The following is a 25,187-nucleotide window of genomic DNA, read 5'->3' on the forward strand; positions in this document are numbered from 1 at the left end:
GGACATGAGTTTAGATCACTGAACCTACGAAAGAGGATTAGGGCCACATTCTGAGTTTAAAGTCAGAATTCTGAGTTTAATGTCAGAATTCTGAGATTAAAGTCAGAATTCTGAGTTTAAAGTCAGAATTCTGAGAATAAAGTCAGAACTCAAATAAATTATAAATACATTTTTCACATGTGGCCCTAATCCTCTTCCGTACTGAACTGACGAATAACAAATCTACAACTTTATTTAGTCATCAATAATGGTTAATGAGGGGGAAATGCCTAACATTTGCTCCGTTGAAAATAACGGTTAAACCGCTTGATAACACTTGTTGTCTATATTAATTCTAGCCTAGTTGTAGGCTAGGCCTTACTAGGCTAGATGACTGGTATAGGGTATAGGAGGCAAACTAACATTAATCCTTACAGCCTACTTTATACTCGATAACGTACCTATTTGTTGATGTGTTTGTAGACGTTTGCAAATTTCCAAGGTTTCTAATCTTTTTCTGTTGCTATCGCGTAGTCATGGTTAGATGATAGTCGTTGATTTTAGCTCTAGGTGCGGCCCAAGGAGGTTCTATATTAACGGGTTCTATATTAACGGTGCGGCAGGGGAAAATGCCACTGTCTGCGACAATGTTTTTGGTTAGTGGTCCGTTTATGCTCTACTAGTTAAGATGTACATTAGTCTCATGGTGCAACTAAACAAAGACACAGCCTAGTGTCAAACTAACTAGTTTCAACGTAACAGTGTAGACTTTACACCCTAACTTACGATAGAGCTTACGTTCAGCTGGTGCAACTGGCAGTTTAACAAAGCTATTCATCAAGTAATAGTGATTGAGACAACAAACACAGTTCCCTCAGGATTCCACTAGTGTTGCCAAGCAACACATAAACTGTTCCCGACTAGCTACTTTGAGGTTTGCAAAGTCAAATTGAGCTTACTTTCTTCCCCATCGTCCACCTCTGACGACCGTTCATAATTAAGGTCAAATGTATCCATATTTGCGCTGATCGCTACCAGGTGCGATTGAACTTAGGGTTTTGTGTAGCCTAATCAAGGTTATACTAGAACACATCGGAGTGATACATATATTAAAAGGTCCCAGTGCTGATGTACAGTATAACGGCACTGGCACTTTTTACTATATGTATCACTCCGCTGCACAGGTGTGCTACCGTTAACTGTAGGAGCATGGCTGTGATTCGGCCGTAGGCACGAGACCGCAGGCTAACCTGCACTGATTTTGGTTACCACTAAAAATAAGGTAAAACCTGCTTAGACAATGTTATTTTTTTTCCTCAATGTCAGACAATGTTGAAAATGATCTGTAGAATGAATTCTAATGAATATTTAAATCTGCAAACATCGAAAGCACATTTAGAAGTAGGCCTACTTTAGCAGCATCGTCTCATCCCAGTCTAGTCACCCAGTTATGCAACACAATGTAGGGCCCTATTCATTTCTATAATGGTCCATGGTAGAGTCTTTACCTGGTGAGCTCACATCCAGATCACATCAGAGATTTTCAGCTTCATCTGTAGAGGAAATGTTGACAGAGGACGCTGCGTCCTGGGTGTCTGTGAACATTTGAGCTGAGGGTGCGCTCACATCCTCATAACTTAAGTATTAAAGTGCAGAAAAATCAGTATGTCATCAAACCATTCTAACCTGTAGACCAGCCACAAACAAAGTCTGTGGAAGAGAAATCCCAGATCAGTTGATGTAGTTATTCTATGTGTCCACTAGATGGCGCACATTGAGCAAGGGAAAAGTGAATGACTGATAGGTGAAAGTCACTGCTAGGTGTTCTGTCTAGTAGAATAAGTAAAGCAAGTGTGAATAAATCCTGCTTTCGCTGATTTTTATCATCCTAAATGACAAGCAGTTTGAGTCTGAATTAAACTAGCCTACTATGAGAGGGGTGGGGGGTATGAGCATTGTGATCCACTGTGTACTGTACATCTAAGATCTACATAAATGATCTGTCTGAAAGGACCTACTGAAGAACTACTACTAAAAATCATAGTAACTTTAATAAAAATAAACTATTTTGTAACACATTGACTTAGTTAAAATGTGCTTTACAGTCAATAAAAAAAAACACCAAAATTAAGATATTTAAATCCCAAAGCATGAATTAAAAACAGGCTTACAGAGGTTTAAACCTGTACGCCTTCAATACAATAGACAATTACATAAGATGCATACAAGCATAAGTTGTCTCTAAAGGTATCACAGGTATTCTGGGCAAAAGGCCCCCAACTGCAGGTCTAAATGCTGCAACCTTTGAAAGCCAGTGATGTATAGCTGGCTGGCGTTTTGAAGCGCTGGCTCCACCACCCAATATTTCACTACAAGGGTTCCAGAGCTCTTTAACAGCAATCATGTTATAAATTCAAATATGCCTAGGTTTCATCGCAACTCAAATTGCCATAAAGCAGTGCTCAAGAATAAGAGTAAGCATGACAATTTTTTGAAACAGCTTCCCATCAAAGGGTTTTCTAAACTGAAAACCAAATTGTGTGCTTTTACACCATCCTGACAGTCTACGGCATTGTCACTCAAAACAAAATAAACCTTACATTACATATAGGGCAAAGTAACCATGATTGTGCTCAGAATTGTTGCAATTTATTGAAGCGTTTACATTTTCACAGAACAATCACACCTTGTTACCCACATAAGACAATTTAACTTCATTTATCTAAGCAGATAATCAACATTAACACTGAAAAAAAAAAAAAAAAAAAACATTGGCCAGTGGATGAAGACAGAAGTTGCAGTGACTTCCAGCCAGTTATCCAGGACCAGGGTGGATCGCCCCTCCGAACACACTGGAAACAGAGCACAGTGTTACCATCAGGCAGCATGTGCAAAACGGGCAAAAAAAAAAACCCTTCAAATTTAAGTTTTACTAAGATCTTTCTATTACAAGTAGAGTGTTTCAGATCTTTAGTCAGGCCCTGGTAGATGGTTTCTACTGAACCTGTGCCAAAAGTCCTGCAATTGTTCTCCCAACACAATGAGTCCACAACAGAGACGAGGCCTCTGCCATGGCAGTACAGGATTGGGTTTACAAACAGTTCCTACACACTGCATATACTGTACATCACTTGTATCTAAATTGATGATATACCACCCCATACATACCCATGTCAGTTGTAGTTGGTTGCAGGCGTTGACTATAGGCTCTTGATGAGATGCTTTACTTGTTTTTGTAATGCGTTCTTAGTGTTGCAATACATGGTTATTTTTCAAAACTATTGAACGTTTCAAGACTGCATGGTTAACTGCCCCTTTACTTCATCACAGACTAGGGGCAAGCTTGTGAATTTAGTGGATGAGATGTTGTGGTCCAAGTACACATCCAGCATTGGTTTATGAATTTAGGCAGGTTCTGGGACCAAACAATTTACTATTGATCCTTCTGGAGGTGTCATTCATTGACAAATCTGTAGAGGAGCCCACTTGATAACCTCAATGACATACCTGCGCACCCCACTCTTACTGATAAATGCCGTTCAAAGCTTCAGTTAAATTTTCCTTGGAGAAGATTCTTCCTTCAAGTAATTATAGAAATCTGGGCAATTGTGACAGTGACAGAAGTCAATTTCTACACCCAAGTAAAACAAATCTCATCCAGACCCTATGGCAAACACTACAGGCTCTTTGGGGGCTGGTTCATCACCCCACCTCCCCTCCTCAGGCAGTGGGTCCACATCACTCCTGTAGGGAAATGAGACATCAGGTAAATCAACACTACACCTACTGATGACAAGCACTAGCATAAAGTACTATGCTCAGGTGTTTAAGGCTCACCATGGTTTTTTGTCAGCATGATGTGTTATATATACAATCATCACAGCACATAAGACAGTATCATGAGGAGGGGGGATTGCCTCTCCCAGACTCACCTTGAGTGGACCTTCAGTGTGGTTGTCAAACCCATAGTGAGTTGGTCATCAGAAGCTTCGCCTGGAACACAATGAGACAAAGTTACTGTGGTTTGCTTCATACACAATACCAGGCTAAAGCTTAGTTCACAACGCAAGCTGTCACTCAATTCTGAATTGCTGCTCTTTTTTGAATGATTCTAGGATGCAACTTATCCAACACCATAACATCTAGGGTGGCTCACTGAAAGCCAAGTGTGAGTGTTAGGGCTGAACGATTTTGAAAAAACATCTAATTGTGATTATTTTTGCCTGATATTGCAATTGCGATATGATTTGCGATATTAGAGGGAATGATAATCTTTACATCATTATTCTCATTTTCACTGAAGAAAATATTAAAATGATTATGGTGTGATTTTTGCAGGGATCTCTATCAAACAAAGATGTTTTCTTAAGTCTGTAGAACATGATGTGTAGGCCAGGACATCTCTGCAGTACGACAATATTTCATTTAAAATGGTATTTTGACACATTTCGCCTTTAACAAATATTGCGCCTCCTGCGATTTGAAAATTGCAGTAGGCCATATTGCGATTGATAAAATTTCGATTAATTGTTCAGCCCTAGTCAGTGTTAGTATGGGAGTGTGCGGCCCTGCACTAGGCCTGCCCTGCTAGGTTGATCAGGACAGTCCACTCTCACTGGGCCGAGCTCCGCAGCTGCTCAGTAGCGGCAGACTCTAGAACAGAGCCTGCAGAACCGAACGCACATACAGAGCCTTCCTCTACCAGCACTGTAACACTGAGCCAGACACACACCGCCTGGACAGCTGACTTAGAGCTGGGAACCATTCTGGAGCAAATAATACTAAATAGTAGGCATGAGTGTGTTTGTGTGCAGTATGGTAGCACTTGGAAGCTTCAAACTTATCAGCCGAACCCCAACATAGTTGGAAGGTTGAGGACTAAACATGGCAACCACCAATGGCCAAACAATGTTCATATGAGAGCACACCTATTACCTTTTGTCCAAAGACAAAGCAGGAGGTTATCATCTCAATCCCATAGTTGCTGCTTTGCCATGAGGCTTGTTCCAAAGGGAGACCAGCATTTCTGTTAGGGGCATAAAAATTACATCAATACAAACTGATGAGGGCCAAGCTGGAACAATATGAAGGATAGTGAGCTGATGCAAATCTAAAGGTTGGGGGACATGTAGACTTCCAATTTTGTCAACTGTTATTGAACTACCTCCAAGGTAGAATAAAAGGCATCTATAGCATATACTTCATAAATCTATCTCTATGTGCATTCAACTTTCAAGTACCATTACAACCTCTCCTGTGTCAGACTTAAAATTAACAAAATGCAGGACTCAGTCATTTAGATGTTAAGGACAATGTTCATACACTATTCATCATTGACGGCCGCTGTAATTAGGCCATGCTGTCAAGTAGTAATGGCTGCTACTAGGGTTGCAAAGGGGTGGAAAATTTCCGGTAAATTTCCGGAAAGTTTCCGGTAAATTTCCATGGGAAGTTAAGCTGGGGAATTTTGGAAATATTCCAAATTGGAAACTTTCCATGGGAATTTATGGGAATTTATGGGAATTAACTGGGAATTGAGGGTAATTTAATGGAAAGGTATCATATCCAAGCATAAATATTTGTTTTGTTATAAGCAAACATCCATCCAAAATACAATTAAAACAGATTTATTTGTAAGTAGAACTTTATCAAGTGTTAAATGGTAACACTTTATAATAACCATCATTAATAAATGGTAAATTGATAGTTAATTAAACTTTAGTTAATAGTTATTTTACTGTTAACAAACAATGAAATGATCATTAATAATGTTTACTAATTATTAGTAATGCTATAATTTATGTTATTTTATTATTAGTTTGTGTAATATAAAATCATTTGTTTATAAATTATATATTGTATCATAGCTGATAAGAGACAGTAAAAAGGGTAAAAAGCTATGATACAATATATAATTTATAAACAAATGATTTTATATTACACAAACTAATAATAAAATAACATCAATTATAGCATTACTAATAATTAGTAAACATTATTAATGATCATTTCATTGTTTGTTAACAGTAAAATAACTATTAACTAAAGTTTAATTAACTATCAATTTACCATTTATTAATGATGGTTATTATAAAGTGTTACCTTAAATATTTTATTGAACAATCATTTTCATTGAAGAACAAAAACATGAATGTTGAGTTAAATATTAATCATCCCCCTGACCCAACCCATTCAAAAATTAATAAAAATGCACAGGAATGCACAGTGCATGTAGGGGGCGTGGTCTCAATAGCCCTGCAGTAAGCAGTGTGCTATGTGTGCATGTGATTGAGGAATAGCATAGATATTCAACTGTACTTGCATGATATCTGGTTGTTTTAGTCAGGATTATGCTAAAATATATTTTCCCCAACTATATTTAAGTTCCCTATTAAGAGCATACCTTCAATTTGGTAAATTCCTGGTTTATTCCCGTTAATTCCCATGGAAAGTTTCCAACTTTGAAAATTCCCGGAATTTTGCAACCCTAGCTGCTACCAGCTATCTGTTCGATAGCACCATGTATCCGCCATATTTCATCGCCAGTTTTGAGATCTAGTAACAGTGGTTCTCAACGTGGGGTCCGGGGACCACCAGAGGTCCTTGTGGGTGTTCCAGGGGGTCGCCAGCAAATTGATGAGTTGTTAAACCTCATTTACAAGAAGTTAACACTATTAGAGAATGTAGAAGAATGACTATTTTGAAATAATCAAATTTGGGCTTGAGGGACAAATTGGGGTCCGTGGCCCTAATTTGGACTAAATTAGGGATCCTTGATATGAAAAAGGTTGAGAATCACTGTAGTAACACACTGCTGCTAGCTCAAGAAGCTAGGTTAACGCTAACCTAACCCGAATGGGGGGAGGGGAGTAGAGAGCAGTGTTAACAAACTCCGAAATTTGACATTTTGTTAAAATTACGTTCTGCTTGGTGGATAACTTCTATGCCGAATTTACGAGCAGACCCTGGCGATTCGTTACAAGTCTTTAGTTGTGTTACACTAAATAGTTGTTGCCGATAAACGAGGCAAAATCGAATTGCCACGTTTTGGAACAGACTCTGGATAACGTGACTCTTCATAAAAGAGGGAACGGAATGTATTAAGGCCAACCGTGTGTTAGGTTAGTTAGTGATGTTTCTCACATTTGGTAATATTTCATGCAATGACATATTCATTTGTGCTGTAAAATAAACATTTCATTTAACCAACTGCTGAAATTCTTACCCAGTTTCGCGAGGTCACAGTTAGACGACCACATTTCCAAGTACATTTCTGCAGACAGAGGAAGAACGGAAGTCCCGCGCGGGTTTATAGAACACATCTACCGCGATGCATTGTGGGAAGGAAGATTTACCAAAGATGGTCCTACGAGCAGACCTACCACTATGTACCCATTCAATGGTTTGAAAACACTGGATTATGAGCGCCCCCTGGATTTGAAATTTTGGAACGAGACTCCCTTTGTACAATGACTTCCACGAGCACTTGCTGCCTTTCCTTAACCTAGCCTACTTCGTTTTTTTCCCGGAATACTATCTCACCATTGACTGTAAAAAAAAATATCTTCACTATACCCATGTATTTACATAACTAATATCTCTCTCAGTGCGGGTTTGTTCATTCTTCTAAGTCTGGGAAAAGGTGCATTGATGTCTGTATGTGTGTAACAGATGACTTTTATGTTGAGATTTGTTTTACAAGAAACACACTGAATACCTCCGTTGCTCCATTTTCTTCTTTTAAAGTTTGTCCAGCTGAGCAGTGTCTGAGCAATGTCAAGGCAACCAAATATCATTGCTGATCATCTGTTGAGATGGACATGGATCCCAGCTCTGTTCATTCAGCAGTAGTGGGCCATCACAAAAAGGAAAAAATAGCACCACTGATCTAGAAGAACATAAACATAAAAGAATACACAAGAAGCCGTCACCAGTTTGGGTTGATGGTCCTTCATTGCACTTTATTACAGCTAGTATATATAATGGTTTACATAGGCTATTTGTTTTACATCCACATTGTATATTCTAATGTCTTCATATCTTCAGACATTTCAGGAAACCACAATAAATCCTTGACCAGGACGGGTTTTGAAATCCAATACCTTTTGTCTGAAAAAAAAAAAAAAGCTGAAGCAAAATTTTTTAAGCCTCTATTTTTAGCTATTAATATTTTGTTTGTGATATCTGTAAGTATTGGGAAATTGAACAATTTCAGGGGTACAACACTTTTTTTTCCTTATACTGCAGTATATGTTTAACCTCAATAGATAAAATAAGAATTCTTTAAGGAGAAATCAACCCAAATAAAAAGACTCTCTAACCAAAGGTATAAGGGATGGGATGTATTTTAATAGATTTCATTGTCAATCTCATTCTAAGCTTTTCTGCTTATTTCTTGCTTTTCATTTCATTTGTGTGAAGTCATGTGTCAATACGATATAACTTCTTTCAACAAGATGCAACTTCCTTCCGTTAGTTGCCTCCTTCCCATCAGAACCAATGCAAACTAGATGTAGTCATATCTTGTCTCATCTGTTTGACTGCCTTTTGTACAATCACAAGCGAAAATATACCTGCCAATACATTCTTCACGCAACACCTAATGTACACACTGAGCTTCTGACCAGGCCAAAGTTATAATATTCAAGTTTCAACTGTCCTTGAGAATCATGATCTAAATGTAGAGGTAACATCATTAAAATATACATTCTCAAAGCTAGTGCCTAACCAATAAGTAACGTAAAGTAAAAAATGTGTGTTTTGGAGGATTAGGTTTGCAGCACTGCTGCAAACCTTGAGGTTGGAACGAAGACTAAAATAACTCTGTTTGACTTTGATTGAGCTCTTCCTTGAACAATTACTCTGAAATCTCACAAGGAAACATCTTACAATAGTTCTGTCCTGTATGTCCAGAACATTACACATTCACACAAGAAACCATCTGACAGAAAAAGGTTTTCTCTCTCTCTCTCTGAGGAGTCAGATGTAAGCCACTGATGATGACAAGAGCTGTATCATCTGCATACTGTTGGAGTAAATGTTTTTGAAAGCATTTTATCTGTTGGGTGCCCATTCATCATTTGGTCTGCTGTAGTCAGAATGTCATGACAGCTGGTGGTCCCGCAGTGAAGTAGTTGGCTGGTGGTACAGAGCTGGCTAGTCACATGGTACCATGGTTCCCCATGTTAACCCCCCGTCCAACTTCATTCTATTGTTGATTACGGCCGATCTGGATCAAACAGGCTGTGGTGAAGCAATGCTCCATTACGTGATTGCCATCATCAATGGTTGTGAATGTTTCAACCTCTGTGTTGAAACCTACATCAAGCCAGTTAATTTCTTTTTCCAAAACTACAATCCTTGAGTTCCAAGAAACACGCCAAGGGGAGCAAAGAGAAGACAAAATTAGGGATCAATGTGAAAAAAACACTATGTCAATGTCAACTATGCCAAACGGAATGCAGCACGCACCTGAAGATAAAGACCAAGAAGTAATGTTAGTAGCATACATTTTTTTTACATGCATACAGTTGACAGTGATGCCTGATAATTCTGGTTGTTTTCAACCTGGGCCTTGTATAGAAGAGGATTAGGGCCACATGTGAAAAATGTATTTCAATTCTGAGATTAATCTCAGAGTTCTGAGAATAAAGTCAGAATTCTGAGTTTAAAGTCAGAATTCTGACTTGGAATTCAGAATTCTGACCTGGGACCTGCCTACATCCTTCCTAAATGCCGCACTCAGTGCCACCCTTGCTTGAGTCTGTGCCCCACCTCGGCCACCCCAGTCAAAATGGCCTGGACACGCCACTGTTTACCATGTGACTAGCCAGCTCTATGGGTAATAGTCAGCCAGTGGTGGTGCAGTATGGGTATTGTAGTCAGAGGCTCATGACAGCTGGGATGGAGGAAGTGTAGTTTGCAGAGTGCACCACCCTGAAACCAAAAAACACAGCAGAGACAGGATTTAGATTAGAGGAATGTGCAGTAAAGGTTAAGTCAGCAGAGAGAAGGTCAGAACCCAAAGCTAGCTCAAAATCTGATGTTTTTTGCTCCTGTGTAAATCTAGTCTATCAATATGACTTTGAAATTGCTTTTGTTGGAATAGAGGCTTTGAAGATAGGTCACAAATCTCCCAACAACCACGTATGCCGTTGGCATGAAGGTCCATTGGAGATTTGGCTAAATACATAACAACCAGGCTAGAAAAACAGAGCTAGCTGAAAAAGCTTGTTGTGGTGTGGCTGTAGATCCATTCAGTAACGTTCTAAGTAAAAGTTAATAGTGCGATAAGGTGGATTTGTCTCCTAATGTAGGTTACTGTGACACTTGCCTTTAGCCCTAGTCTCTACTCCAAAATACTCTGAGCTGTAGCTTGAGAAGAGTCAGCTAGCCTTAGCCCCATGGACTTGAGATAGCGCTGTTGAGTATTGACTTGTACATCTGGAGTCTCACCTTGGGCTGCTGTTTTCCCTCTAGCAAAACTTGATGAGACGGCGTGCTGCAGAAAGCGTCTGCAAATTCCATGACACGATGCCTTACTCTGTGGCCATACACATACGTATATCCAAAATGTAAGCACCTGAAAGTGTGATTTTGTTTAGTAACCTTTGAAAGTCTCCACAAAATTCCAGATTAGGCCCATCTGCGCATGCATGACTCTCCTCAAGCCACACACAGAAAATGTAAGCCTACAGCCGAGTAACTTTTTATTTACATGTGATGAAACTTTTCAAAGTACATTAGAAGTACTGGCAGTCTCTCTGGCCAGTGGGCCTTTCGCAGGACTTTCAAAGGTTACTTTTAAACAAAACTGTGCTTTTGGGTAAGTTAGTTTTTGGATATATCAGTGTTGCGTATGTCCACGGAGTAAGGCATCATGTTAGAATTGGAATTCGAGCAGCCGCTTTCTGCTGCATGGCATCTCATCGAGTTTTGCTACCGGGAAAAAAGCAGACCACATTGGGACTCGAGAAGTAAGTCAATACTCAACAGCGCCATCTTGTGTCCATGGGGCTATGTTAACCTGAACAAACTGTTGACCTACAGTGTTGGTTTCTGGCTCTGCTGGCAAGCTAACTAGCCAGCACACTAAGCCAGTGGTTCTCAACCTTTTTCATATCAAGGACCCTAATTTAGTCCACATCAGGGCCACGGAGCCCCATTTGATGAGATTTTGTCTCTCAGACCCAAATTTGCGAATATTTTTGTTGTTGGATACATTTTGTCCAGAATTCCATGACTATCTGTATTGTAGGTAGAGAGATAACAGTGAAACTATGATCAAAACAGTCATTCTTCTACATTCTCCAATTGTGTTAACTTCTTGTAAATGAAACAAACAATTCATCAGTTTGCTGGGGACCCCCTGGAACCCCCTCAAGGACCCCTGGTGGTCCCCGGACCCCACATTGGGAACCACTGCGCTAAGCAACCAATCTTAATATTGACTTACGGTTATAGCCACTACTAATGCTAGCTTCTACTTGATACATTAGCTACTGTGCTAATTAGATATTTACAACAAGATAGCAATGGTTAGCTGACCAAATACTCACTAGTTAAACAGCTGACCTTGTTTAACACAAAATCATGATGAAGTTACCAGTCTAAAACAGCACAGAAACCAATCATGTCTATTCAGTTGTGAGTTTCGAAACGCAAAAAGGTGAGGACCTCCAATATGGCAACCAGAGGGTGCGTTACAAGAGAGGGCAAAAAGAAAGTGAGGATAAGAGAGAAGGGGATGAAACCTGTTAACATTGAGGTTGATGATGCTTTTGATAGGTGTGCTCTTAGGACCAGGAGCTGGACGGAAGACCCGAGCCTCTTGCTTGGTTGGCTTGGAACGGCGAGCAACGTATGGATCAGCAGAATGGGAGGGATAAACGTCAAATGTCCCCGCTTTCATTCCCCCAATCTGACACAAGGCACATAACACATAAACATAAACATGAGTCATCATCAGGGTTTTCATTAGTTTGGAATAGGGCTGGGCAATATGGACAAAATCAAATATCACAATATTTTTGACCAAATACCTCAATATTGATATTGCAACAATATTGTAGGGATGACAATTTGTGCTTTAACAAAAATATTTACACAATGAGATTTTTGATAAATAATCATCAGTAGTGTGGACATAATGACTAAGTGGGTAAAGGCAAATAATAGAACAGCTAGAACAGTCTGGTAAGTTCAGAAAATTCCATCACTTTACTGTAATGCAGCCTTTAAAACCAGGAAAAGACAGCACTTATGCCATATCACGATATTAAGATATCCAAAATCTAAGACGATATCTAGTGTCATATCACGATATCGATATAATATCGATATATTTCCCAGCCCTAGTTTGGAATTGGGAGAGCCATGAAACAGTTTGGGAGTCGGAATACATATGTAAGGCAGTTGCCTAAACCAAACCACTAGGTGGTGCTCTTGTCTTATGTTTTTCTTTTGTACTGTGCAGTACGCTGTGATTCTCAATTAAGTTCCTTGCAGGACACCGTAGTTCTCAAATCTGTTTTTTACTATCCTGCAAGGTAGGCAGTGTTAAATGGCAGAATAAAATATTGAATATCAGAGCTAAAATAACCCACCCACTTTATTTGTTCATACGGTTTTGTTGTTGAATGTGTTTGGTTAGATATGGATGCCGGTGCGAGCAGCTGATTGATTTATCAATGCCGAAAAAATAGTAATTGTATTATTATATCTAGAAGGCTGTATATGATTTTATTTTAATGGAAGAACTACTGAAAGAAGCATCTTATTTTGCAAGTAACCTGCAAGTTCTAAAAATCCGTTTTTTACTACAAGGTTGCCATACTTGATGACTGATACAGAAGAGTCCATGACAAGAAAATAAAATTAGAACCACGACTCTGTTTCTCTCCTGCAAGACACTCATCCATCACCACACAACGCAGAAACTAACTCCAACCGGGTGTGTGGGAGAGGTGCCTGCCGACTAGGGGGCACAGAGCTAGACTCTTTGGGTTACACATACATACATAGATACATAAAGACTTTTAATCTTCCAAAAGTCCAAAAACTATATTGGACCCATATATCGGTCTAACCCTCATACATTCATACATACATAACTAGAGAGATAGTCACCTGTTTACTGGGGGAGGAAGGTTTGAAGGGGACTGGGAATTGTTTCTGTGTTGGCGGAAGTGGCTTCTGTGCTGGTGGGAGTGGCTTGTCACTACGGTATGGGTTGCCATGGAAAAAGTCTCTGGGGTGGAGGTTGAGCTTGAAGGGACCACCCTTTAGCTTGGAGCGGTGGGTCACTACTTCCCTCTGTGACACACACACACACACACACACACACACACACCCACAGAGTTTCAGAGTTTTTTGCAATCAATATGAGGGCTCACTGCACACTTGATAGCATCTTGTGCCCTTCATGTAGGAAATTGTGTCCTTCCGATGTGGTCCTTGTTGTAGAAGCCTGACGTCAAGCGTCAGCTGTTGGAGGTCATAACTACCTTCAGCCAAACATACTTTAATATACTGTATATGGACAGTTCCTGCCCAGTTGCTGAATGGAGATGCTGCTGTCTCTTTCATATTTAGGAACACTGACGAATATAACATGGAGTGTGAAACTTTGTTCCAAAGGACACTGTTATATATTATATTATATTGTTTCAAATTATTGTCAAAGTTGTATGGGCGCTGTTGGATCGGTTGACATAAATAACAGTTCTGCAGCTGCGTGAACCTGAAAGTATGATTGGGGGATTTTCTTTATGATATGCACACAAAGGTGCGTCGATTGGCCATGGTCTTACCATGTTGGTGCTGCTATCTTTAGCATTACGGATTTTCCCATTCAAAACTGATGGAGTGCCCTGGCTCTTCAATATAATACTGCATCTGACAAAACAACACAACTAAAGAGAAATTACAGATAACTCTCCTGTGGCTTTAAGCGTTACCTTAAGTTGTTCCTTGGCTCTCTCATAGGGGTCTGAGGCATACAGCTCCATTTTGGACAGCGTTACATTGGGAAAGCTGCAGGAAATAACATGTTACTTCCTTCAACTAAAGCATTATGACACTTCCTGACTGTCACTATCATGAGTTAGCAATAGTATCTTTGAGATAGTTATAAATATGATTGAGTAATATTTAATCATGACTAGTAACAATGAAATTACTTACTAGTGATGATAAAATAAGCATTAATTCCTATTTTTAAAATATATTTATAGCATATTCTAGGCAATGAATGGTGAAGTCCCCTTTCAGTGACGTCACCAACAATCTCAAATATTTCAAACAAATCTATCAAACAAATGTCAAGATGAGAGTAATAACTGATTTTTGTCAACTAAAATGTGCACTGTTGTGTATTCCAACACTGATTCCTCTGCTTGTACACAACAGCTTCATTCTGACTGGGATTGTGACTGGTGGAGAACTGGTGGACAAATCACACATTCATTTTGAAACTTTCCAGAAAAATGTAGAGATTTGGATAGTCATTGGAGGGAGAATTAAAGTCAAAGAACATCTTCAACCTGGGAGGCTGTGATCTTCCAGCAGTCATAAGATCATTTTAAAAAAGCAGAAAAAAATCAAATATACAATGAAACCTCACAGTTTCACACTGTCAGAAAATAAGGTACAAAAGAAAATAAGCGACAAAAGGTACAACTCTGTATACCTTATTTTCTGACAGTACAGGCTGTAATCATTCTAGCGAAAAGCCTGAAAATGGAAAGTAGATAAAAAAAAGTGAAAAACATGCTTGTTGAGTGGTAGTGAACCACTGCTGTAAGAGTGATTGCCATAGACCTGTAACCACTGCCTTTCTTGGGAGGGGACGTGACGATGTTGCGTCCTGAGGATGCCTTGGTTTTCCGGGGGATCGTCAAGGTGCTCATGGCCTCGACCGGCCCGGATAGAGTCCCATAGTAACTACCTGAACCAGAACTGAAGAGAGGTAGAGACCAACAGAGAGAAAGACAAGTATAGAGAGGAACGAAGAGAGAGTATGTCTATACAATACATGTACATGCATATGGGGCTAAAGTACCACATGGTTTCTTGGTTCCGTCACAAGAAAGTATAGACGAGGCTTTGACCGATAGGGGTTTGTGAAGGCCAATACTGATTTTTGGAGTGAAGCTGCCAATACTTTGTGCCAATATTCAATATCTTTAAATACAACATTTTCATGCCAAAAAACAAGCATTCAGTGTTTCCCTCAGATTTATATTCTTGTCAGGATGGAAAGCCTCTGAAACAACATTTAGACCATCATGACACACTAAAACTCCTTACTGAAAATCATTCTAATGAAATTTTAATTATAGCAAAAGCTCAAACACCCCACTGCTACTGTATCCAAAGTCAATCCAGATCATGTCAATGTACTGACATTCCTTCATTGCAATGGCTAGAAAAGCATGTCTCTGAAACACTGGCACACTAGTGTAGTGGGATTACTAAATTCAGATTCACTCCACACTCCGGATTCATATGTTTCTAATGTTTTTTCAGTGGGAAATCAGTGAAATGATATACTGTATGTTTACAGCTTGGTACACAACAGTAAGACAGAGCTGGGCTGTAGCTCACTCTTTAAGGTAGTTTCCAAGAGTGTTCAAAAAGGCCGCCATGTGAATAAGGTCAGTAGACCCTTTTCACAGCAGCCATTTTGATGTGTCATAGCAGGGTAAACACAGGTGTAACTAATAACATTAATGATGGTTCCATTCCATTTAGGTGTTACAGTGCCAGGGCCCTGGTATTGTGCACTCTGGCTCATTGGAATGGCTGTAGAACACCTAAATGGAATGGAACCATAATTAACACCTGCTATGACACATCAAAATGGCTGCCGTGAAAAAGGTCCATTGCAACAAAATTATCACAATCTGAATCTCTGTCATGTGATCAATGAAACCCTTTTGAGTTATTTCATATATTATATCATATTGGGCTAACGCTAGTATAGTCTGCTGTGCATTGTTCTTGTGTGTTCATTACGGTTCATGCGTATGTCTGTGTGTTCTCTCTGGTGTGTGTGTGTGTGTGTGTGTGTTCCCTCACGACTTCTTGGTTCCATTGCAGGGTACGAAGGCCTTGCCCATGTTCTTCTTGGCCTGTTGGATGCGGTTCTGCCGGGCCAGTCTCAGCGGGTCGCTCAGCGCCTCGCGTTCGAAGATCCGTCTGAACGTGGGGTCAAACAAGCCGCTCTGCAGGGCGCACCCCTGTTTAGCCACGCCCGCCTGCATCTGACGGCTACGATGGGCCGACTCATTGAACGGACCTGGATTTGAAAGGGGAAGTTCACTTACTTAAATCATTTCAAACAATATTTCCAATTCAGGAGGTGGGACAAACTTTCTAATCTTGTTTCTGGCTATGGGACACAACAGCAATGTTCACAAACCAAGTATCGATTAAATTTTTCTAGCATGGTCTAGGCAGTCTTAGGGCGTTTTCACACCTGCACTTTTAGTCCGGTTAAACCGGACTGTGGTTCGTTTTCCCCCTTGGTGTGATTCGTTTGGGCAGGTGTGAACACAGTAATCGCACTCGAGTGCGGACCAAAACAACCGCACCAAGACCCTTCAGAGGAGGTGGTCTCGGTCCGGTCCCAAACGAACTCTGGAGCGGTTCGTTTGTGGTGGGAACGTGATCCGACCTCGATCCGACCCGACTACCAGGTGTACTCAATTTACTCCGCAAGTTTGAGCTAAACGGCTCCTGTAGCCAGGTATAGCAGGTAGAGCAGGTATATCAGGTATAGCGGGTATAGCAGGTAGAGCAGGTATAGCCGCTATAGCATTTTCAAGACGTTTCCTCGAAGTGCATTCGGCATTCTGCTGGTACAGTTTTGCCTGGTATATAATTGCAACAGTTATGAGCAAATGCCAACTCTGTTGCTCCATGTTGCATAGCAATGTGCACTAGTCCAGAACACAGGACCGTCTTCCTGTATTTACTTTCTTGCTCCCGCCCCAGACACATCTGACCAATAAGCGGAGTGAACGTTCTCACGTGGTTTGTAGTGATGCATTTTGGTTCGCTTGGATTTTTCTCTGTGTGAAAAGAAACCGAACCAAGGGGAAAACACTCCAAGTTTACAAACTCATCAACTGATTCGGACCAGAGCAAACGAACTATAGGTGTGAAAACGCCCTTAGAAAGTTCTTGCTTACGAACTGGAGACCGGTTTTGTAAGAGCAATCTAGATGGATTTACACAGGGACAGAAAATTGCTTAAAGGTGCAATATTTCATTTTTACTGTCACATAGCGCAAAATGAATGTATATATATCGACGGACAATCTTCTCGCCGATGGCCTCATTTGTTTCTCCGTTTGCTCTCAAAATGAATGTAGTAATGATTGATGTTAAAATGATACACGGCACACCTTTAAATGCACCTTCAAGCTGCATTTACACACAAACAGAAAGTCAGATTTAACTCTATGGGGAACAGGCCAGACAGTTTTATGTCACATTTATGTCATAACAGAAGATGTGAAAGAATGGGAAGTCTCACTGCTACAACTTGGAAGCATTCACAGGTTTAACTCGTTGGAACGCCCACATTCGTAATTTTTAGGAACAAATTTTGAATCGACCATAAGAGAACTGCAGCAGACATTAGGCTACTCGTTTTTCATTAGTCATCATTCAGTACGGTTGATTGTATTAGTGTGAATGTAACTGGTCATTTTGATTTTTATTACCTTGGACTGCCAACATTGGTGGATTCCCAGCTTTCTTTAGCACTGTGTTCACACACTAACAATTTGTGACATTAAATGAGTCACACTTAGGATTGCCATTGTAACTTAAGAATAGCTCACCCAAAAATGAAAATTCTGTCATCATCTACTCACCCTCATGCCAAATGAAACACAGGTGAAATTTGTTAGTCCATATAACACACAGGGAGGTTGCCAGCACAACTTGGTAGCAGCCTTCTCCAAAACAACTGAAGTCAATGGGGACCTGTTCTTTAGAGTTCCAAAACAAAAACAGCCAAACAATCACACTGTGAATAGAAAGACCTATACACCATTATTTGTTGCAAATCAATCAGCTGTAGTTCAGATTTGCACTAAATGATGGTGTAAATATACTGTAGGTCTTTTTGGAACTCTGAAGAACTGGTCCCCACTGACTTCAGTTGTTTTGGAGAAGGCTGCTATGGAGTTGTGCTGGCAACCTCCCTGTGTGTTATATGGACAAACTTCACCTGTGTTTCAACTGGCATGAGGGTGAGTAGATGATGACAGAACTTTAATTTTTGGGTGAACTATTCCTTTAACAGTAGCTGGAGGAGTGTACTTTACAGCAAGACAGGCAAGCAGGCAGACAGGTCGGCCTATTTAGTGTACTTACGGTAGGTGGCTGGGATGTACTTGTCTCCTATGGAGATGTAGCCCATCTCTTTAAAGACACCTAGACGGTCCATGTCACTCTTCCCCTCTCCTGCTGGCATCTTCACTCACATACACACACACCTGAGGACAGACTGCAGTAGCCAGAAGACAGCAACAAAGTGGAAGCTAAATATGAACACGTAAGTCTAGATCAGGGGTTCCCAACACTTTTTCATGTCAATGACCCCCCAGTTAGATCCACATTAGAATCCACACGGACCTCCATTTCATGAAATTCCATCCCAAGGAAGGATTTGAAAAGATTTTAGTATTTAGATCACCTGGTAACGATTTATATATTAAAATAGTCCTGCTATACAATATCTCTCCTTGTGCTAACTTCTAGTGAAATTAAACTGTTCTTCATTTTGCTAGGGACTGCATGGGACATATTTTTGTTGCTCTAAAGAAAATACGATGAAGTAACGCTAACCACTGCAGGTAAGTGCTGCTAAACAGTGAGCAGAAGGCAGAAGTTGATGTTTTTAACAGTCAGAGCAGAGCGTTCTGCGATCTAGGACTTTTTACAGGATGTGGACAAAATAATGGAAACACAAAATGAAAAAGCACTGTGACTTGTGAGTCACAATGCTTTTCATTGACCAGTGTGAATGCAAGGCATTGCATTAAAACAAGATGAAAGGAAATCAAATTACCATTAATAGGAAATGAACCCCCCCCCCACCCACACAAAAAAGAACGCTAACCACAGGTAACCACTTTTTCACTGTGACTGTACAGCTCCCAGTGTGAATGTGTTTTACAGTGTGAATGTGTTTTACAGTATGAATGCGAAGCAAGGCATTGCATTAAAACAAGATGAAAGGAAATCAAAATATCATTTATAGGAAAATATGAAATGAACACCCCCCCCCCCACACACACACACACACACACACACACACACACACACACACACACACAAAGTTCTATCCAGTAGCATACCTGTGGTCGAGGTGTAGCAGTAAAGGACTTTTTGGAGGTTGTACTTCTAGATTACTATTTCATTATAGTGTGGTTCTATCTATCTATCTATCTATCTATCTATCTATCTATCTTATTCTAAGGCTGTGGGGAATACTGTATATTCTCTGTCTGTGTATACTGATGGTTACCTTGGAGAAGTGGGCGTGGACAAACTGTCAAGTTAGCCAGAGTTAGAAAGATAAATACTGGAAGTGAGGCGGTTTTACTTTCAAAATAAAAGCGTAAAACGTGTCGCTTTTGGGCTACTATTTGTAGTAGTTGGGTAGTAGCAGCAGTAGTAATTCTAGTAGAAACAGTAGTAGTAGTGTTTTATTTCCTGATGAAAGACTACCTCAAGGACGGTTATACTTAAGGTTACAATTTTTATATTTCATGAGGGTTGCCAGATGCCCGGTATATATATGTTATAGAGATTAGCCGAAATGTCGTCTGGACCTAAAAAACTTGTGAAACAATTAGATGTCGTCTCTCAACTCCGACTCCATTCTCGCGTCTCAAGTTGCTAATCGGACTGTAAACAATGACCGAGTCTAATCGTCGTCAGACCGATAGACGATGGGTTCCGAGATTGGGGCATATAGAGCCAAGTAGAAGGGCTTGCTTATATAGAGCTACCTAGTGATACCAAAATTGGCACCAGGTGTGGCTCAATCAGCAGCAGAAAAGTGGGTGGATATTCACTGACACTCATCTGTTAAAATGTGTAAAGCAAATAAAGAGCTGCAGTTCACAAAAAAACATCTCACAACCATTATTCAAAATATCAGAAAAATCCTTAGGAAAAATTCCATCTAAACTGGAGAAAGTTCACACCTGTAGATAAAGGGGGCTGCAAAGTACACACACACACACACAGAGAGAGAGAGAGAGAGAGAGAGAGAGAGAGAGAGAGAGAGAGAGAGAGAGAGAGAGAGAGAGAGAGAGAGAGAGAATATACATATACAAGTTACAGATAAGGGACATTGGCACTTTCTATGATTTCCCAATTATAATTGATGATCCGTTTGATTTTGTTCGCTTTAGTATTATATTGTGTCACAAAGTATAGTTTTTGCTGTTCATCTGGTAACGTGTTTTGCTTTATTGTAGGCTTCATTAATGGTATTTGTTTCATATCCTCTATTATGAAACCTGTTACGCATGTCTTTTGCCTTATCTTCAAATTCTGACTCTTGGTCACAGATCCTTTTAAGGCGCTGGAATTGTCCGTAAGGGATATTGTTTTTTAAGGAAGCCGAGTACGGCCATGCTTGCAATTATTTTTTTTAATGCCGTTATCTCGAGATCACAAGTGAATTATCTCGTTATCTGGACAAAACAAGCTTTGTTATCTTGAGATAACGACATAATCAACCCGTTATCATGAGAAAAACAAGACTAGGTCAAAACCTAGTATATGGCTGGACCGTGTATGAGTGTGTCACATGCCACGGCCGACCAATGGTGTAACTAACTCCGCTGTAGACTGCTAATACAGAATAATAGTCCATACATCCATACTGATCGTTCCAGCGCGTCCCGTCTCTCTCTCCACCGCTGTCGTCTCCACCGCGCCCACGGCCCGCATCGATCCTGCCGATCCAAGCGCCAGGCGCTCTGTTACCCGTCGGTGCCGAAAACGCTGTTCGCCGGACACCGGGGCCGCATCGTCGTCGGGACCCCGGCCGAAATCTCGTCCGGACCATCGGGAACAAAGCGGCGCCCAGCTAGTGGCACCGGCCGGAACCGTGGCCCCGGGAAACTTCGGGAAGGTCGGCAATAAGCCCTCGGCGTGATGAAACCTCCATGCTTGTTTGTGTCTCTCTCAGAACAGAGCACTTCAGGTGGACTGAGCTCGCGCATATGCATCGGCATAAACGGTGATATGATATAATTGTATAGATTCTACTTTAGCTTCAGCTTACATGCATGATATTGGTCAGCCTGCTTACTGTGTGGGAGAAACGGGCTCCTGATCTCAGCGGAGAAACTAGACGGCGGAGAAAACGAAACTGAAATTTCTGGCTCTGTGATCCTATGATGTGCCATTCGCGTTTGTAGGGCTGGCCCCGCTGTTGCGGTCCAGCCAACAAAATGTTGTTTCCTATTATTACTCATCAGAGATCAGGAGTGCCATGCCAGCATGTAAGATGGCGTCTTGACAACTGTAGCAACTGAATTAAGCTGAAACCCATAACCGCAGCAAACAAAACCACACATTTATGCCTTGACTTCAGTTATGAATCCTCCCCGACAGTCATGACAGTGATCTTGAAGGCTGCCAGGTGTGATCAAATGAACCAGACACTCATTTTCGAGTTCTCCATAATTATCTCGTGAAATTATCTCGTTATCTGGAGAAATCTGCCTTTTGTTTTCACGAGCTAACGAGATAAATGAACCCGTTATCTCGAGAAAACGAGGTTTGTTATCTCGAGATAACAAAATAAGTAACTCGTGATCTTGAGATAACGCATTAAAAAAATTATTGCAAGCACGGCCGTTCTCGGCTTTCGTAGTTTTTCAATTTCTGAGGATGAAAACTTTCAGCCCGAAGCAATGTGTTTCTATCAGTCTCTTTGCGGAAAAAACTGTGGTATGTAGTCGCCCATCGTCATCTTTAAATACGGTCAAATCCAAAAAAATCTATCCGTTTGAAATCATACTGTAGACTCAATTTAAAATTCTTATTGGTAGTATTTAGATATGTATGGAATTCTTGCAGTTCTTGTTCTTTGCCTGAAAAAATGAAGATAAGGTCATTTATATATCTACCATAGAATTTGACATGAGTATATAAACTCCTCCCATAGACCCAAGGCTTGGTGCATAGCAAGCTCCCACGGCTGTGCCTTTCCTTTGTTGATATAGTTCATCTTGAAACAAGAAGACATTGTTCTTCAGAGTCCATTCAGTTAATTTTTGTAGAAACCCAGTAGGTGGCATGCTTCCTGTTGGATGTTGACTTAAATAATGAGAGAGTGCATGCAGGCCTTCAGTGTGGTCTATGTTGGTATATAAGGCTTCTGCATCCATTGTAACCAGATAGCAATTAGTGAGGTCATCTAGGTTATTAAGTTTATTTAGGATATGAGTAGTGTCTTGTATAAATGAGGGAAGGTGGGACACAAAAGGTTTAATGAAGAAGTCTATATATTTAGAGATAGGTTCTGTCAAAGATCCATTCCCAGAGATTATGGGTCTGCCCGGGGGGTTGAGTAGATCTTTATGTACTTTAGGTAGCATATAGAAGCATGGCAATGTAGAGTTAGAGGAAAATAGGAAATTGCATTCTGCTTCATCAATCCAGGTATTATCTTTTGCTTCATTTAATAAGTTGTTCAGTTCGCTTTCCGTATCTTCTATAGGATTAGTTCTTAGTTTCTTGTAGTATGTATGGTCTTCAAGTTGTTGTTATGTATTTTGTTTTTTTGCCATAAGAACCTCCTTTATCAGCACGTTTTATCACAGTGTCTTCTCTTTTGGCTAAATCATCCAAAGCTGTTTTTTCTTTCTTAGTCTTAGTGTTTAGTCATTTTGCTTTTACTGTTGAACAGTTTCTCTATGTCATGAGCTACCCTCTAAGAGGGGAGGAGACAGGTTGAAAAAGCTGACATTTTTGTAAGTCTGGACGCCCCTGATTTGCAACCTCAAAAAATACACGGCTGCTTACATAGAACACGAGTGGGAGGCGTGGAAATGACGGGTCATGTAGAAACGTAGTCATATCAGGAAAGCAGGTTCAACAAACTCTAACCCTGAACTCCTGAGAGGAGGTTTTCGGTTGACGACAATAAAAAGCCATCATCAATGGAGCTCTGATACTACGATTCACCATGGCAACAGGTAAATAAAAGGCAGAGCCTCCATTTTAATCCAGTGGACGTAGAGATATTAATGCATGTGTATGCGGACGGTGCATATTTATCTTGCCTGAGTCAGAGTGGGGAAAAGTGTCAATAAGTTAACACAATAAAGTTTTATTCAGTGTTGTCCATTGATTCATTTTTTTTTTTTTTTTTTTTACCAGACTTACATTTCCTTAATGGATGATAAAGTGGTGGAATCTGACTGTGTATTAGGCCTACATTACATATAGCCTACATTACATTTTAAATATATTTGGTCAGCTTTAATCTGACGGGGACAAAACACAGGGGTCAGCAACTGAAGATGAAAAATCTAGTTAAAGATTTAAAAAAATATATAGATCAAAGACATAGAGACATGATTGTACGCTCACAATCTGATCCAGTATCAAACACATTATTAAAAATTTGCACTTGAAAAGGCGTCGAGGTTAAACTAAAGTATATTTAAAATTTTTAGACATCTATTTGTATCTTGGCTCAACAGCATTCAGTGACTTTATTTCAGCTACTTCAACAAATGTAGTAAATTTAAACATTGTCACTGAAATGCTGTTAAAACACGTTAAGACTATGCACCCTGTTTAAAAAACTCACTTTCAAACTACATTCTGCAGCCGCACCACGATCCTGCTCACTCAGCAATATTAACATATAATCACCAATATTAGGCTATAGGAATGATGTTCCATCAGTGCGACCAATCACATCATGAGTGATAGAGAGAAGTATTCCTTGATCCTACGTGTCTAAAGCCTCATACCGATTTTGTAAATTTAAACTGAGATTACACATTATGTGCAATAAACATTTCAGTGTAGGATCTGGGGCCTATACTACGAAGCAAGTTCAACAAAGTCAGGGTGTCTTTGAGTTAGCCGGCTTCACTAAACCTAACATTGACGATCCTGATAACCGGTCTCACGTAGCTGGTTCTCAACTGTCTCTGTCAACCCAGGATTTACCTATCCAGCTATGGGCGCGTGCACATGAAAGAGGCGGGGTTTGTAACGAATAGCCAATCACATGCAACATGGACAGATCTAGATCAGACAATTCGGATAAGATAAGATGAAACTATTGATCCCCGTGGGGAAATTAGATTGTTGCACAGCAAAAGTAATATGATTCAGCAGGGAAAAGGACATAGAATAGGCCTATAAGCGCAAAACTATAAAATAATAGTATAAAAATAGGCGAAAATAATAAAATAGGCTAATCAAACAATAAAAGCCATAGAGAATAGACCTAATTATAGGAGGATATAAACCCTAATATTTCCTGCTGACATTTTCAATCGGAAAGAAATGGATAGCAACTAACATTGGGTTCTTCTCTCAAGAAGAACAAATTCTTATAATGAATAACTGTCAGCATTACAAAACATAACCGCGAAAAGTAAAAGTTGTTTCTGCTTCCAAGGCTAGAGAGGATGACTGGAGGAACTGCCCCGTCATTAGGACACAGTGGGCATATTTTTCATTGATAAAATAGTTTGTGGCACACTGAGGCTGTAAAAAGATTTTCTATTCATAAAGTCGGCCTCATGTTCTTCGGGGCTGCGGTAATGGAATATGAAATAGCCTACATTGAACCAAACACTGTCGGGAACCCAATTAAATAAAGTCAGCGCAATTAATATATGCAACAGTAACTTCCATTAATAATGTGAATTAAGTAGCCTACCTGCTATATCTCCGAATAAGTTATAATGGAAAACAACGTCATTCTACTGGTCTGTAAACACGTCGCCCTGCGAACAGCACTTTACTGTCTGTTAAGTCGAAAATAGCCAAACAGTTTTCCGTTTTTTATTGTGATTTCGATTTGTATATTTGTCCATATCGGGATCCAGTAGGAATGGTGACTCCCTGTTTCCAAAGAGCTGATTGGTCAGAAGGCCTTTCATACATTTGGATCCGATACCCTGAACCTAACCTGC

At 40.1% G+C, this 25,187-nt stretch overlaps 1 protein-coding gene, 1 long non-coding RNA gene and 1 other non-coding gene across 3 annotated transcripts; all 3 read right to left on the minus strand.

The window, feature by feature from the left end:
- Positions 1-2,174: 2,174 nt before the first annotated feature.
- LOC139663298 (uncharacterized) lies at positions 2,175-7,256 on the minus strand. Its single transcript, XR_011696702.1, has 5 exons — positions 7,205-7,256; positions 4,915-5,005; positions 3,912-3,972; positions 3,148-3,723; positions 2,175-2,831 (listed from the first exon to the last, which is right to left on the minus strand). It is a non-coding gene; the product is annotated as an uncharacterized lncRNA (long non-coding RNA).
- On the minus strand, positions 4,537-4,738 carry LOC139663300 (small nucleolar RNA SNORA74). Its single transcript, XR_011696703.1, has one exon. It is a non-coding gene; the product is annotated as a small nucleolar RNA SNORA74 (small nucleolar RNA).
- A 2,604-nt stretch (positions 7,257-9,860) lies between the features above and the next one.
- On the minus strand, positions 9,861-18,469 carry LOC139663294 (cilia-and flagella-associated protein 96-like). The gene is made up of 7 exons (XM_071541930.1): positions 18,370-18,469; positions 16,060-16,279; positions 14,800-14,937; positions 13,938-14,013; positions 13,108-13,293; positions 11,733-11,899; positions 9,861-9,915 (listed from the first exon to the last, which is right to left on the minus strand). The coding sequence occupies exons 1-7, from the start codon at positions 18,467-18,469 to the stop codon at positions 9,861-9,863; spliced, it is 942 nt and encodes a 313-aa protein (XP_071398031.1).
- Between the last annotated feature and the right edge of the window lie 6,718 nt (positions 18,470-25,187).

This window comes from Centroberyx affinis, unplaced genomic scaffold, assembly GCF_046629955.1.
Source record: "Centroberyx affinis isolate AG114_WGS23_722 - 3 ecotype Tasmania unplaced genomic scaffold, CSIRO-AGI_Caff_v1 ptg003972l_1, whole genome shotgun sequence".
Lineage (NCBI taxonomy): Eukaryota > Metazoa > Chordata > Actinopteri > Beryciformes > Berycidae > Centroberyx > Centroberyx affinis.

Excerpts from the sequence above, each read along its gene's own strand:
- LOC139663294 (XM_071541930.1), bottom strand. The coding sequence starts at position 18,469 with ATGCCAGCAGGAGAGGGGAAGAGTGACATGGACCGTCTAGGTGTCTTT. Across the intron at positions 14,014-14,799 it reads AAGAAAGGCAGTGGTTACAG|CTTTCCCAATGTAACGCTGT; the intron begins GTCTATGGCAAT and ends TATTTCCTGCAG. Across the intron at positions 9,916-11,732 it reads ATCAACCTCAATGTTAACAG|GGTGGTGCACTCTGCAAACT; the intron begins GTTTCATCCCCT and ends TTTTGGTTTCAG.